General features: G+C 31.0%; 1 protein-coding gene across 1 annotated transcript; it reads right to left on the minus strand.

The window, feature by feature from the left end:
• Nucleotides 1-4,581: 4,581 nt before the first annotated feature.
• Nucleotides 4,582-11,364, minus strand: LOC124921649 (alpha-1,4 glucan phosphorylase L-2 isozyme, chloroplastic/amyloplastic-like). Its single transcript, XM_047462332.1, has 16 exons — nt 11,001-11,364; nt 10,497-10,732; nt 10,316-10,417; nt 9,823-9,999; nt 9,405-9,680; nt 8,778-9,049; nt 8,569-8,686; nt 8,028-8,411; nt 7,748-7,900; nt 7,509-7,637; nt 5,887-6,123; nt 5,734-5,810; nt 5,482-5,668; nt 5,157-5,357; nt 4,913-5,054; nt 4,582-4,775 (listed from the first exon to the last, which is right to left on the minus strand). The coding sequence occupies exons 1-15, from the start codon at nt 11,203-11,205 to the stop codon at nt 4,938-4,940; spliced, it is 2,871 nt and encodes a 956-aa protein (XP_047318288.1). The 5' UTR covers nt 11,206-11,364; the 3' UTR covers nt 4,582-4,775; nt 4,913-4,937.
• Between the last annotated feature and the right edge of the window lie 3,702 nt (nt 11,365-15,066).

Consider the following 15,066-nt stretch of genomic DNA (forward strand, 5'->3'; position numbering starts at 1 on the left):
ATTTATGTTTAAAAGTTTATAAAAATTTATTCTTTATTTTATTTAATGGGCTGCCCTAACCCAGAGGCTTGCTGAGCTTACCCCAGCCCTGAATTTACCGTATAGTAATTACTACTAGGAGTAACTTCTTATTAAAGTAAAACAATATTGTACACAACTCAACCCAAGTCAAGTATCCCATAAACCAAATAACTACATGGATGGAGCACACCAGAAGTCCCAAATAAGTGTCAAAGAGTGTCCACAATTGAAAAAGAATATGTGTGACTTATTCTCTTTGCACTTAAAGCACAATTGACATTGAGTAACCTAAGTAATAACTCTTATTCGAATGCTCTAAACATACTATATATATACCATTACCATATATGGAACACCAACCAAATAAGTACATATCTTAGACTACGTCCCGATTTTCACATCACCCATGAAAGAATTGAGTCTCTAATTTTCGCATCGCCATCCAAAGAGTTTGATCATTACTTTCCAATTAATTAATGTCAATTTTCCTCAGCTCAACTATTTCCCCCTCCCCTATTAGAAATTAGAAATTGCTTCTTAGGGTTTGATTCAAAGAGGACACATGCTTCATGCTTGTACTTATTATTAAACCATCTCTTTATATACTAGAATTTTAAGACTGATCAATAAAAATGGTTGTATATATGAGAACTATACATTTTATAAAGCTTTTAATTTCCCAGTATGCAAATAAGTGTATGATGTATATATATCAAGAAAAGTAAAATAAAAGATTGAATTATTCCTCTCCACAAAATAAAAAAGTTGACAAATCTTCTTTGGATTCTTGACAGTAGGTACGTACGTGTGTGTTCCTCATCATAAATTGAACTTATGATTTTTGGACGTGAACACGATGTATGTATGATTTCACCTCGAACTTCGATTTATATATATATATATTTTAATTAATGAGATTAATTATTAATGAATAGAAAGGAATTAAAAAAAGTGTATTATAAAACGTGGTTGAACAAGGAATGGAATGATTCTAATTGGCCGACACCACAAGTAATTTTTTTATTTTTATTTTAAATTTGGAAGTGGGGTCAAAGGGCATAATATTGGCAGAAGCATTGAACCTTGCTGATAGTACTACTATTATTGGATATCATCATCATCAACGATTGATTCAGCAATAATATTATTAACCGATATCGATCCAGCATAAATTCTCTTTCAAATTTATCATTATTTCTGCTACCTTACGTACGTACGTAGCACCCCTCTTTATATATTATAAAAATAATGTCACCCAACTAAGATGGTTCATTGGTAAAAATTAATTTAAAAGATCAAAATATTACGGATTCGATTTCATCTGAAAATGTTTTTTGTTGTGCAGTGTCATACTAGTTCTTTTTTAATTCAAAAAAATGAATGGGTCTCTCTTTCACAAAATCATATATAGATTTACTCTCAATTGGTTAATTGTTTTTTATTTTGTAAATGGTTAGGATGGATAAAAAGAACTATTTATACATAAATATAATATATATATATATATATTAATTATAAGTTGTGATGTTCTTTTAACTTTACTAGGAAGATTCCCGTGCGATGCACACGGATAAAAATATATTATTACAACGTTCCGCGTTCATCAAATTTGGTGTTGAATTTAAAATATAAAGTGTTATTAGCCTAGTTGGTTAAAGAGTTATACTTTTTTTTGTTAGGTTACGAGTTTGAAACATACCTATAGAATTTTTAATTTTATTTTTAACCGTTTTAAGTTTATGGGCGAGGAAACCCAGAATCCGACCCAAATATCTATTTACTTTTACATATATATTCAAATTAACCATAGCTCTCGGACCTGACAATCCGGACACTTTCAAAATTAAGTATCATTATATATATATATATTATATATATAAAGATAAGCTAATTTGTTGAAATTCCATTGGATCACTAATTAAATCATTTATATGGGACCTCCTTTTTTTACCATATCTATATATATTTATAATTATTATTATTATTATTATTATTATTATTATTATTATTATATATTGAACCACATGCATGACTGCTAACTAATTACATTATATTAATAACCTTAATTATAAACATATTTGATATATTTAAGGTTCTCAACACAAATATCATATTATATAACACATATATGGAGAGACTATATTCTAAAATAGACCATAAATTGTACACTTATCTAAACCTTCATATATGATATATATATATAGATCAAACTTATAACTAGCTAGGTCGACACTTCTACCAAACTATATATGTATGTGGATGAGGATAAACAAATTAATTTCTAATCTTTTTTTTAAAAAATAATTTGCTTGGACCGCTCTACACAAGGGAAGCTTTTATTATTATTGTTGATAACTTGGTTTTATTATATCAATTAAAATATATATCTCTACTCACTTATATTATCATTTTATTTGATCTAGATACGAGAGACTCAATTTCTATTTAGGAATCGTTTTTATCAAATTGGACTTGAAATTTGAATTGTACCGAAACTCTAACTATTTAATTTTTTTTCATTGTTTTCTAATTACTTAAATAGTACGTAATATTTTTTTCTAAATTAATTTATTACATTTAAACAAAAATAAAAATTCTCTATTTTTCCGATTTTTTCAATTATTCTCACATTTTTTAAAAATATTTAAACAATAGTCAGCAATTTTGAATGCATCTCAAAAAAATACTCAACTTAAAACATAAATACGTTCAAATTGGTAAACCCGTATACAAAGTATCATTGTTATTAAATTTTTTGATAAAAAAATAACATTTTGTTCAAATTTTTCCTTAAATTATACAACCTTTTTAGTTACCAAAATCAACTTGGATAGAATTTAAAAAACAATACTCAATTTTTTAATAAAAAAATTACATCCAAAACGTATCTAAATATTTTTTTATTTAAAAACTTGACAAATTAATTAAAAAATTAAAAATTATACATTATAATAAGACGGATGTTTAATCCATGAAATAAAAAATCTTAAATAACTTAAATTTTGATGGTTGGAATTTTAGACCAAATATGTAACGATTAGTTTTAAATAATTAAGTTAATTTATCCAAAGTCTGTTTTGTCACCTTTCACAAAAAAAAAAAAAAAAAATACTATTTTGTGATTATCTTTTCAATAAAATTATAATTTTTTTAGTTAAAATATGTACATACTCTTATCTTATCTTTTATCCAAATAACTAATTAAAACCAAACAAGCTTTAAAATTATGTGAAGTAACTCATAACCGGAACTGGACAGATTTGGAAGAACGAATATGTTTAGAAAAGAAATATATAAAAAAAAACACTTTTCTCTCTCACACACAATATAATACTGTATTTAATACATAATGCATTTACAGGAACGTGAAGCTTGATAGTGATATGCTAAGGATGTTGATGGGTCAAGTTGCAACCTAACTAAATCAACATCTTTCACTTCTATTATTTGGATTCAACTCTTTTATTCCAATAATTTCTTTATTTTTTTTACAAACTACAATACCTAAATATCTTATAATTTGGAAAATATAAAAATCAATAAACAGTTTAAATAATCCACTTCCTTATCTTTACTTTATACACTATTAATATTCAATATCATCGGTTGAATCAAATATACAGTTGACTGGTTTCAAATCTTCTTATATATCATATTATTCTCATTTATAATTATTACTAAAATAAACAAATAACAATATCTACTTGATTATATCAAAAAATATATATATATATAAGGTTCTGAATAAATCCTGCAAGTTCTAGAGTTACCTAGAAAAGCACATTTAATAAAAACATATAATAAATCAAATCTAAAAAAAAAAAAAAAATTATCAATATTTTAAACTAGACCTTAAATAACAAAAAAAAAAAAAATCAACTTTCTACCGGTCCCGGTATAAAATGAGGAATGATAAAGCCCTGTATAATACGAGGAATGATAGGGAACACGACTTAGGAGGAGCGACTCGTACAGCGTGACATCGCTATTATACGAAAGTGATCTCGCTGTTATACAAAAGAGACCTCGTTGTTATACGAGGTCTCTTTTGTATAACAACGAGGTCACTTTCGCTATACGAGTCGTTTCCCCAAAGTCGTGCTCCCAATCATTTAATCATTTTTCGTATAATATATATATATATAATACAATAATACTAAATAATGTTCTAATTATAAATTAATAAATATAAATATATAATTGTAGAATCTACTACTTCGATAATATGTTATTTGGTTAAATATATTTTTTATGGGTTTATATACGTCTCATTACCTGAAACAACTGAAATCCATTCCCATATGAAAACCTGATCCAGTGATCTTTCTCAAATAGACTCCATTATTGAGTTCCTAGTAGACTATAATTTGGAACCACACTCTAATTGGTGAGTTACATATGCTACTACTATCAACTATACAAAGCCTAGCTAGGAAAGAACAACTTTGGGAAAAAAGTTATCATCTAGCATTATAAATAGGGAAAAAAATTACCTTTTCCCCAAGAATCTTTTTACTTTTTGTAATAAGATCTTACTTTTACTTTAAAAGGAGAATGCAATGACAAGCACTTAACTACTATATATCATGTCTGGGGATCAATCAAAATATTCCCACATATTAAACTACACGTGATAATGGATACAATTATTGCAAAACTAGAGGGAAAAAAAGTTATAATAACGGAATATAAGCATATTAGGCACCGCCACCGGTTATTATTCCATTCCGATGAAGGCACCAAACACTTCAATCCTATAAGAATATGAAATTGGATGATCTACTACTATTATTCGAGCCTTATTCTTAGGTATATATGGCCTTCAATTATTCAATTCATGACATTTTTTTTCAATTCTAATAAGGAGTTCAACATGCATGTTCAGAGTTACCTCAATAACTTGCTTTTTTTCTTTTTCATGGTAACACCACTGGCTCAATAGTCCATATGTCTCTTGCATATTCATGAATGGTTCTATCACTGCTGAACTTGTATGAACCGGCAGTGTTAAGGATTGACATTCTCGTCCATCTCTGCAACAAAAATTTGGATCATGGAAATGTAATCCACCTTTTGAAATGAATTGTAGAAGAAAATTAGGTTCAAATTTATAATAATAATCTATGGGTACTTACTTTTTGGTCTCTATATGCTTCATCAACTTTTTCTTGGCATTCTATATAACTAGGGAAGTCTTTACCAACCAGGAAATAGTCAGCACGACCATAACCTTCGGTTCCTTCCAAAGAACCAATTAGCTCTTCATAACTGTATGGACCAAAAACACCACTTCTCACATATGCCTTGACCTCCTCAAATCGTGGGTCTGGAATAAACTGGAAATGTATATGACATACAGGTTAATTATAACCTATTAATGCATATATTAGTTTGCTGTTTTTTTTTTTTTTTTGTTGAGAACAGAGATTGCTGTTTTTATCTATAAGTGAAGTGGAAAACCTTTCCATCTGCTCTTTCTTGCCGCAGCCCAGCTATTTCGTCGGCCTCTGCTCCAAATAGGAAGAAGTTGTCTTCTCCAACCTCTTCCCTTATTTCAACATTAGCCCCATCTAAGGTCCCGATTTGGATGCATCCATTCATTGCAAACTTCATGTTGCTGGTTCCACTGGCCTCCATTCCAGCAGTGCTAATACAAACCAAAAATTGAGTTTTAAATAGACAAAATTACAGCCAGTTTGTAACCACAAATACCTGATGTGTTGCGACAGCTCGCTGCCGGGAATAAGAACTTCAGCCACACTGACATTGTAATCAGGCACGAAGACAACCTAAATTCAAATTGGACAATCTTGTTAACTACAATCATTTACCCTGAAAAGCTGGACTTGTTGAAATAAATCCTACCTTCAAAAGATCACCTATTTCAGGATCATGGTTGACTGTAGATCCCACATCTGTGATAAACTTTACAATTCGCTTGGCTTGGACATATGTAGCAAATGCTTTTCCACCGAATATGCAAACTCGAGGTACATACATTGTTTTTCTCTCCTCAGCCGTGGCTTCTTTCATCTTCTTATAACGATAAATTATGCCCAAGATGTTTAGAAGTTGTCGCTTGTATTCGTGTATGCGCTTCACCTGAAAATCAGAGAAACTCGTCGCATGATGAGGTTGAGGCAAGGAAGAGCAGCTTAAAAAATACAGTAATCCAGTATATATCACCCAAAATATCCTGATCTAAATGGAATTGATCATAACAGAAGTGACAAAAGAGAATCTCCCTATTAAGCAGGCCATGTTACTTACATAATATTTACTATAATAGTTATGCTAACATTCCAAAAAGTCTCTGAAGATATCATTTCAGGACTAACACTATAATGAAGAAAAATTGATGGATATAACAGAAATCATAAAAAACCATTTTACTCAAGAAGGGACAGAAAAAATCTTATAGAATTCTTCTTCTTTTTATTTTTAGGAAAAAACCTTATATAATTATTATTCCTTACTCCATATGGGTTTAAATTTTGATTGGCTTGTCAATCTCCTAGAAAACATAACACACTTAAGAGGGTAATTTACTAGTTTTGTACATACAAATACACCCAAGAACCTTAATTGCCATCTACCAAGAAAGAAAACCAGAGTGGCAACCTCTTTCTCTTTTTACAGAAAAAACACCTACTCCTAACTTGACACGGAAACTTCTCATAAAAGAGCTCTATTACTAGTTGATGTGATAGTGATTAGAATTTTTTTCATTGTTCTGTTTAACTCTGTACATCAACTAATCAGTTTTATTTATTGTCAACTACCTAGAAAGAAAACCAGAGAGGGACCATCTAGCAAACTCTTTATCATTGTACAGAAAGAACACCTATTGCTAACTCAACACGAACACTTCTCATAGAGAGCTCAAGGAATTGATGATATTCAAGTAATTACGATTGTTTTTATAATTCTGTTAACTCTGTACTTCAAATATTTTGTTAATCATTTTGATTTCTCGGTGTGTCAAGTATTCAAGCTCTCTCAATTAGTTTTAAAACCTTTAAACACTACAAGAGAAAAGTAATTACATGTATAATTCATAAACAGTGCACTGATAACAAGTTTTACATGTCAAACATCATGTTACTATCACATTAGTATTTAATGTTTCAAGTTCTGATGCCTAAATGTGGTGTGTTAGGGTTGAACCTATACTGATTAACAGGTCTATGGATATGGAAAAAACACGCTATGATATGACAAGAGGATAAGCCTAATGTTGATTATAGTTTAGAGTTAAGTCTAACTCCTCAATGGTCACATTCTTCAATTATGGCTCCTAATTTTCGGAGAACAGAAACTAGAAAAAGAGCTTTCAAAAGTTCTCTGAAATGATGGGTTGAAGAACTAGAAGTACTGGATATTGATGGAAGTGAAATTCCTCTACAACAATAAATGAAAGTACAACACAATGAAATCTAAAACTGAGAAATATCAAAGAGAAATAGAATTCTCTAACAGAAGATAACCTGAATATCAAACATCGAGTCATAGCTGACAATGTATCCAGTTTTTTCTTTGAGGAAAGATACAATCTTCATTTTGTTTCGCCTTTTTGATTCCCTCCATTCTGATTGAAGTTCATCGTTGTCCGCATACTACAGATAGGACAAATCAATGCTGGGACAAAATGGTACGTTTTCTTGTGATAAAATCAGAAAGTATACGGTCAATCTTCATAAAAGAAATACAAAAATAAGAGTATTACCTTCCTAAGTACTGCCAACTTCTCGGTATTTGTCACCCAGTCGTCTGTATCGGTCCACTTTGTTATGATTTTACTCAAATCAGGATTGCAAAAACGAATCCATCTTCTTGGTGTTACTCCATTTGTTTTGTTTTGAAACTTCTCGGGCCATAACTGAAAATGTATTTTAAAAGATTAAATGTTTTGCATCTTCATAACCTTAACAGATAATGTTACAATTGCAGTAAAGCAAGACCAAAGAGAATGGATGAAAGAAAATTTTGCTTAAAGATATGAGTACCTTGTAGAAATCATTAAAGACATCCTTCTTAACTATTTCACTATGGATCTCAGCAACACCATTTACTGCCCGCCCTCCAACAACACAAAGATTAGCCATCCGGACAACCTTTGGGAGTTCCTTACCCGGTTGAAATTTCAGTTTGATTTTACTTTCAACATCCAGTGGTTCATTTACGATTTCCTCTGTTTCCAGTTCCTTAGCTTCATCAGAAATGTTGTTTTCTGCAATAGTATCATTAGCACGACTCTCCTCGGATTTAATTAGAAGATTCATGATGGTATCGGGCAATTCAACATTCTCCAAAATTCTCATTTCCTTCAGCTTATGCTGTAACAAGTCAAGATCCTCTATGCCATACTCAGAAACAATGGTTTGGATGAGCTGAACAAACAGTAAAGAGAGAAAATAAGCAGAAAAGAAGATCAGAAATGTGGATTGCAACATAAATGTGATCTTCCTGTACACAACAGCTACATAAGCAGGTACATTCTATCTTAGTCCATAAGGTCTCAGATTGTGGAGTTTTGTTTTTATGTACCTCATCATCAATCCTCTTAATAATATCAACATGTCGAGGAAGCAAGTCCGTCAAAAGCTGCAAATTCCATTTCTCCAATGCTTCAGGTAAAACAGTGTGGTTTGTGTAGGCTACGGTTCTGTCAGTCATAAAAGATATTTTTTCCAAGGTGATTCACGAGAAGAACGTGGAAAGAACAAAAAGTAAAGAAACATGGTAGAAGGTTTTACCTTCGAGTAATATCCCATGCTTTGTCCCAACTCAAACCTTTTACATCCATTAGTATTCTTAATAATTCTGGTATGCAGAGGGTTGGGTGAGTGTCATTCATCTGTAATGCAACTTTGTAAGGGAAGGAGTCCCAATTCAAAGATTCCCCTGACCTTTTCTCAAACCGTTGAATTATATCTTGCAAAGAAGCAGAGCACAGAGTGTACTGTTGCTTCAATCTTAAAGTCTTCCCCTCAATTGACTCATCTCCAGGATATAAAATATAACAAATCTGTAGAGGATTTACCATTTTTGTGATAGGTTTCCTATTATGGAGTTGCAGAACAGAGATAACAATCATAATTCATCTATAGTCGCCTTACTCAAGAGAGAAAGAAACGAATAACTTCTTCCCAAAAGTATATCTAAGCATCAACTGCTGTGATTGAAATAGAGAATTCTAATGAAGCATCTTTGTATATTTTTTCCATAATAAATGTAAACCAATGATAATAGCAAGTTACATGCTAATAAGAGAAAAACAAATATACCATTCTTCTCATGCAAGGTGAATCTGCAATATAGAAAGCCTTGCCGAAAACAAGAAAACAAGGACAAAATGTATTATTGGATTTTTGTATTCATACCTTTTCTGCATTTTTCATTGTCTCCACCGCTTTTGAATGTTCTCCTAAGTTGAATGAATGTAAATCAAATTTGTCTGAGTGAACTTTTGTGGACCACAACCGTAGATTGATAGTGGTTTTAGTTTTATACCCTGGTATGGGGACATCATAAGCAACAGCTAATATGTCTTCACCTCCAATCCACTGTTTCTTTCCATCTGATCCTTGAACAACATTGCCATAAAACTTAACAGGATATGAAACATCATTCCTCACTATTTCCCATGGGTTGCCCATCTGGTAGGGATTGTATATTGGTCAACATGAGGATAACATAAACTTCATACAGGGGCCAAAAGTAACTTAAACGAAGTTCATAATATATGTGTTTAATCCTTGATTCAATTTTGTGAAATACGTGTTGGAAACAATAAAATACCTCAAGCCAACTTTCTGCTACTTCTTCTTGACCATCTTTGGTAATATATTGTTTGAAAAGGCCATACTTGTATCTGAGACCATAACCCCATGCAGGATAATTAAGAGTTGCCAAGGAATCCAAGAAACAGGACGCAAGTCGCCCTAATCCTCCATTCCCAAGGGCTGCATCTGGTTCCTGTTCAAGATTATGTAAAAATTCAAATGTACCCTTCCCTGATAAATATATCTTGAAGGTCATTCTGATCAATCTGGTGATAGTGTAGTGTATTGTGTGCTCTAGAAATCTGGAACAGCCTAAAAGTTGAATCAAGCTACGTCGTCTAAATTAAGTATCCAATAACAATCATTGAACAAATAATTTCTTAAAGTTCATCTCAAGTTTTTTTTTTTATATAAATAGATTGATTCAATCAAGGAATTAACATATCCTCGTGCTATGTTATGTAAGGACAATTTGTACTAAGTTGGAAAGATAAGAATTCCCGACTCACCTGCCAAGAAACAGTCTCTAAACTGAGGCCAAGATTTTGTAAAGCATCAGCGTAAGGCCCCGTAAGCTGCAAGTTGCCAATGGAATTTAATAGTGCTCTTCCCTGCAACATGTGATTTTATATCAATGCCAAAACATTATGTCATATGATAGTATTGATATAAAAAAAAAGACAACCAAACCTGAAGAAACTCCATGGACAAATAATATGCCTGCTTCATATTCAACTTATTGTAATAATCATACGTTGCATTCCAATTTGCGATAAGCATATCACGAACACTCTCAGCAGTTGCATAATATGCCTTTGTCGCATCAAATCGCTCCTGGGAAAATGATGGTGTGAATTCTGCATGGTACTTGATGTTTGATGCAACAGACAGAGAATCATGTGCTAAAGAACTGATACCACCAGCTACTGATCCACACAACAGTGAACAATATCAAGGACAGTCTAGGATGGAACATTTGAACTTGTTCTAAGCAATTTGGAAAGTTGCAAATATAAGATCTGAAATTACGCTGTACACATAAGTTTATAAAATGTATCTGATGTTGATTGCATAGAGAGGTAGTGTAAGATGGACATAGGCATGCACATAAGCCTTATACAATACGAGATTCTTCACATAACAACACGGAGTTGCAGAATGCAGACAGACAATGCGGAATGGTAGTACTACTACCTTCTTCGAGGTGTGGATTTTTCAGCGTTTGCTCTTGATCACTGGCGACATTCTTCAGGGACAAACGCCTTGCAGTTCGAGAGCGAGAGGTTGCGGTGAAGAAGAGGTTGGAGTTTCGGTAAAAGTAGTTTGGATTGAGGAAGGTAGAGAAGGAAGTTGAATGTGCAACAGAATTCGTAGGAGATAATGACGATGAAGTCGCCATTTCTGCTTGTTAGTAACAAGAGTGTGGTGACTGGTGTGTGATTGTGATTGTGAGAGTAAGAGAGTCGGTGCTCTTATCTTCTTCAGCTACTCCATGAATCTCCTGACTGGCAAGGAAGCGAAATGCTTCGAATCGTCGTTTTCTGTGTGTTGGTTCATCGCTTTCTATTATATATTCTTCTTCTATGGTTGTTGAATATTATTGTTAGATATTTTCCGACCCTGAAAACAAACGTGTGATGGAAATGAAATAGACCCCTTCAAAATTGAAAGAGAAGCGAATAGGGAGTGACTGACTCCCCACCAACTTCCCACGTGTTAGTGTCACGTCAAATTTGTTTTAATTTTTTTTTTTTACAAAAGTAGCACGCGTCTCCTCTCTCTCCCCTTCATCACAAAATTAGCGTGCCTATCTTGAAACCCATTACGTACAGGGGAGGAAAGGTTCATCGTTTGGTTTTCAAGTTATATTTGAATTTCCGGTTTGAATTTATCAGATTTTTATTTTTTTTTAAGTTAAATCAAAAATCGAACCGAACATTAAAATTCAATTTCGGCGAATTCAAATTCGGCCAGATATTAAAATTAAATATTGAACATTTCATACACATTTGTACTTTTTATTACAATAATTGTACTTGCTTTTTTTTTTATTTTAAAGATTAGAGTATTAAAGATTATAAATGACTAGTGAAGGACCTAATTTAATATATAATATAATACAATATAATATATAATTATATATTATAAAATATATAATTAAAATAAATAATAAAAATAATTCTGTTTTCAGTTTGGTTTTTGAGTTGAAACCCAACTTGAAAATTAATTGGAAAACCATATTTGAATTCGAATTGTTTTAAAATTCGATTCGATAACCAACAATATTGAACACCCTTAATTACGCTTATAGACACTTCTTTTTAAACCTACGATTTTGATCAAATCCTAACCCCCTCCCCTACAAAACTAGCGCGCCTCTTTCTCTTCCCTTTCTCATTCGCCATATGTCATTTTCGTTCTCCGTTCGACTATCGTTCTTCAATTTCGATCGAAAGTTCAGATTGTTTTCACTTTGTAAATGTTGATTCAAAGATAGTAAACTCATTCATCCTTTTCAACTACTTTCTTCATTTATTGAGTGATGTTGTTTAACTTGCGATATTTTATGATGTTTAGGAATCAAATAAACATGGTGTACTTTGATGCATCAGAGAAAAACGAAACAAAGAAGAGTAAGACAATGAAGAGAAAGTTGTGTGACAACGTTGAAAGGTAATAAACAAGAATATTTTGAATACTGCAAATGTATAAACAAATGTCAATCCTAGGATAAACAAGAACATTTTGATCGATTGTGTTCTTGAGATTTTGATAATTAAGTGACATGGTAATTAGTTTGATTATGTTATTTATTGGCTTAATCTTGTTGGGTATAAGTTATTTTGAAACTTCTTTGTGATTTGAAAATGTTAACTTGTTTGAGAGGTTTTGCAGACATGAGATTTCAAGATTTAGTTTCAATAGCTTACAGATTTTTTTATTTTTTTTAAAAAAAGGTCAATACCGATTGGTTAAATTATCAATCGTCGTAACCTATTTGAGAAGTAACGATTGGTGAATAAACCAATCGTTATAGTTTATCTAAGAGGTAGCGATTGGTGAATAAATCAATCGCTATAGGCTTCAACGATTGGTCATCTACCAATCACCGTTGCCAATGCTAATTAAGGCAACAACGAGAAGGCTTATGTCGATTGAGAGCGATTGGTATATGATCAATTGCTATAGGCCTGTAACGATCGGTTTAGAGATTACTGATCGGTATAGGGTGTTTTTTTACTAGTTCCTTTTAATGTTTTGAATATTGCAAATGTATAAACAAATGTCATTCATCTTAATGTTTTGAATACTGCAAATGTATAAACAATTGTCATTCCTCATAAAATTTTGAATATTGCATGTTCTCAAAACAGTGTTGTCATGTTTTCAAAACTGTATTGTCCTATTAACAAAATTGTGTTGTAATGTTGTATTAAATTGAAATGTCATGTTTCATAAACTGAAATGTCAGGTTTATTAAACTGGAATGTCATTTGTATTAAACTAATATTTCAGGTTAAGAAACATGACATTTCAATTTAATAAAAATGATATTTTAGGTTAATAAATATGACATTCCAGTTTAATAAACATAACATTTCAGTTTAATAAACATGACATTTCAGTTTATGAAACATGACATTCCAATTTAATAAACATGACATTTTAATTTAATACAACATGGCATTTCAGGTCAAGAAACATGACATTTTAATTTAATACAACATGGCATTTCAGGTCAAGAACATGACATTTTAATTTAATAATCGTGTTTGTTACGTAGTATTAAATTCTAGATATATGATAATAATACTTACAGTAAATTTGGTTAAATGTTTGGTTAAAATATTTTATATAAACAATATTTAAAAGTTATATATTTTATACCTCAAACTAGGTACAAACTTGTACCTAGTAAAACCCGTTACAAAGTAGTATAAAAAAATATTTACATATTTACCCTTATATTTTTATTATGTTTTTTTTCTTGAAAGCCCTACCATTTTATAGAAAGTTCATCCATTTCTTAGTCTATCCAGTAATTCCTCATTTTCTCTTTTCATCCAACTTCATCTGAAACCCTTTTCTCCATGATTTTCATTTTCTTGAACTATTTTTCATCTAAACTCATTTCTACCAGCATAAATTTGGAGAGATTTGGAGAAAATTCAGGAAACTCATTTCTACAAACATAGATTTGGGGAGATTCGAACATTTCTACAAACATATATTTGAGAAGATTCGGAGAAGAATCAAGAAACTCATTTATACAAGCATAAATTTGAGGAGATTCGGAGAAGATTCAGGAAACTCATTTCTACAAACATAGATTTGGGAAGATTCGAAGAAGATTCAAGAAAATCAAGTATTTGTATCAGCTGATAGGCTTAGCCTAGGAAGTTAAGGACGAGCCCATTGTTTGAAGACGAGGCTAAGAATACAAGATTTGAACATGTATGTTTTTTAACATACACAATACAATTTTTTTCTTGAGAACTTATTTTTCTATCTTTTGATCAAATGACTGTTTTTTAGCATCTACTAGTTTAGAAAACTATATGATAAAATAGAAAAATATCATTTTAGTCTTACAATTGTTCTACGACCTTCAAGACAGAATCAGATCAATACTCATTACAAGTTCATGTGTAAATACTATTATTTCAAACTTTTCACTCTGAATACTTATTAGAGTAATTTTGTTCTTTTTTCTTAGTTTAGTACTTGAATCGGACCTATTATAGAGTAATAAGATTGCTTATAACATGTATATAATAATTAATTTTAATTATCTGTTATTTTATGAAAAATAAAGATAAATTAGAGAGATAAACAAAACTATAGGGAGTAAATTAAAATTGCATTAATTAGAAAAGATGATTTTGATCAGTTTGTTCTAACTATAAAATTGATTAATTCATCGTGTACAAGATAATCTTTCAATAACAATAACATTGATTGAGATGATTTTTTTTAAAATATCATATTAAAAATCAAAAACACTTGCGGTAAGTAATTATAAAAAATTACTAATGATAAACATTGATTCATATTAGTTTATTAGTCTTGAGTTTGTCTTAACTAACATTTGTTAAATTACTTTATTATTAATTCTTCATATTGCTTTATTAGTCTTGAGTTTGTTTGAGACGTGACTGATGTATGTTTAGATTAATACATCTTCTTACTAATAATATTAAATTTTAATTATCATTATAAATAGATGGATGCTACTGATGATGAATATTACAATGGTGAA

The sequence above is a fragment of the Impatiens glandulifera genome, chromosome 1 (assembly GCF_907164915.1).
Source record: "Impatiens glandulifera chromosome 1, dImpGla2.1, whole genome shotgun sequence".
NCBI lineage: Eukaryota > Viridiplantae > Streptophyta > Magnoliopsida > Ericales > Balsaminaceae > Impatiens > Impatiens glandulifera.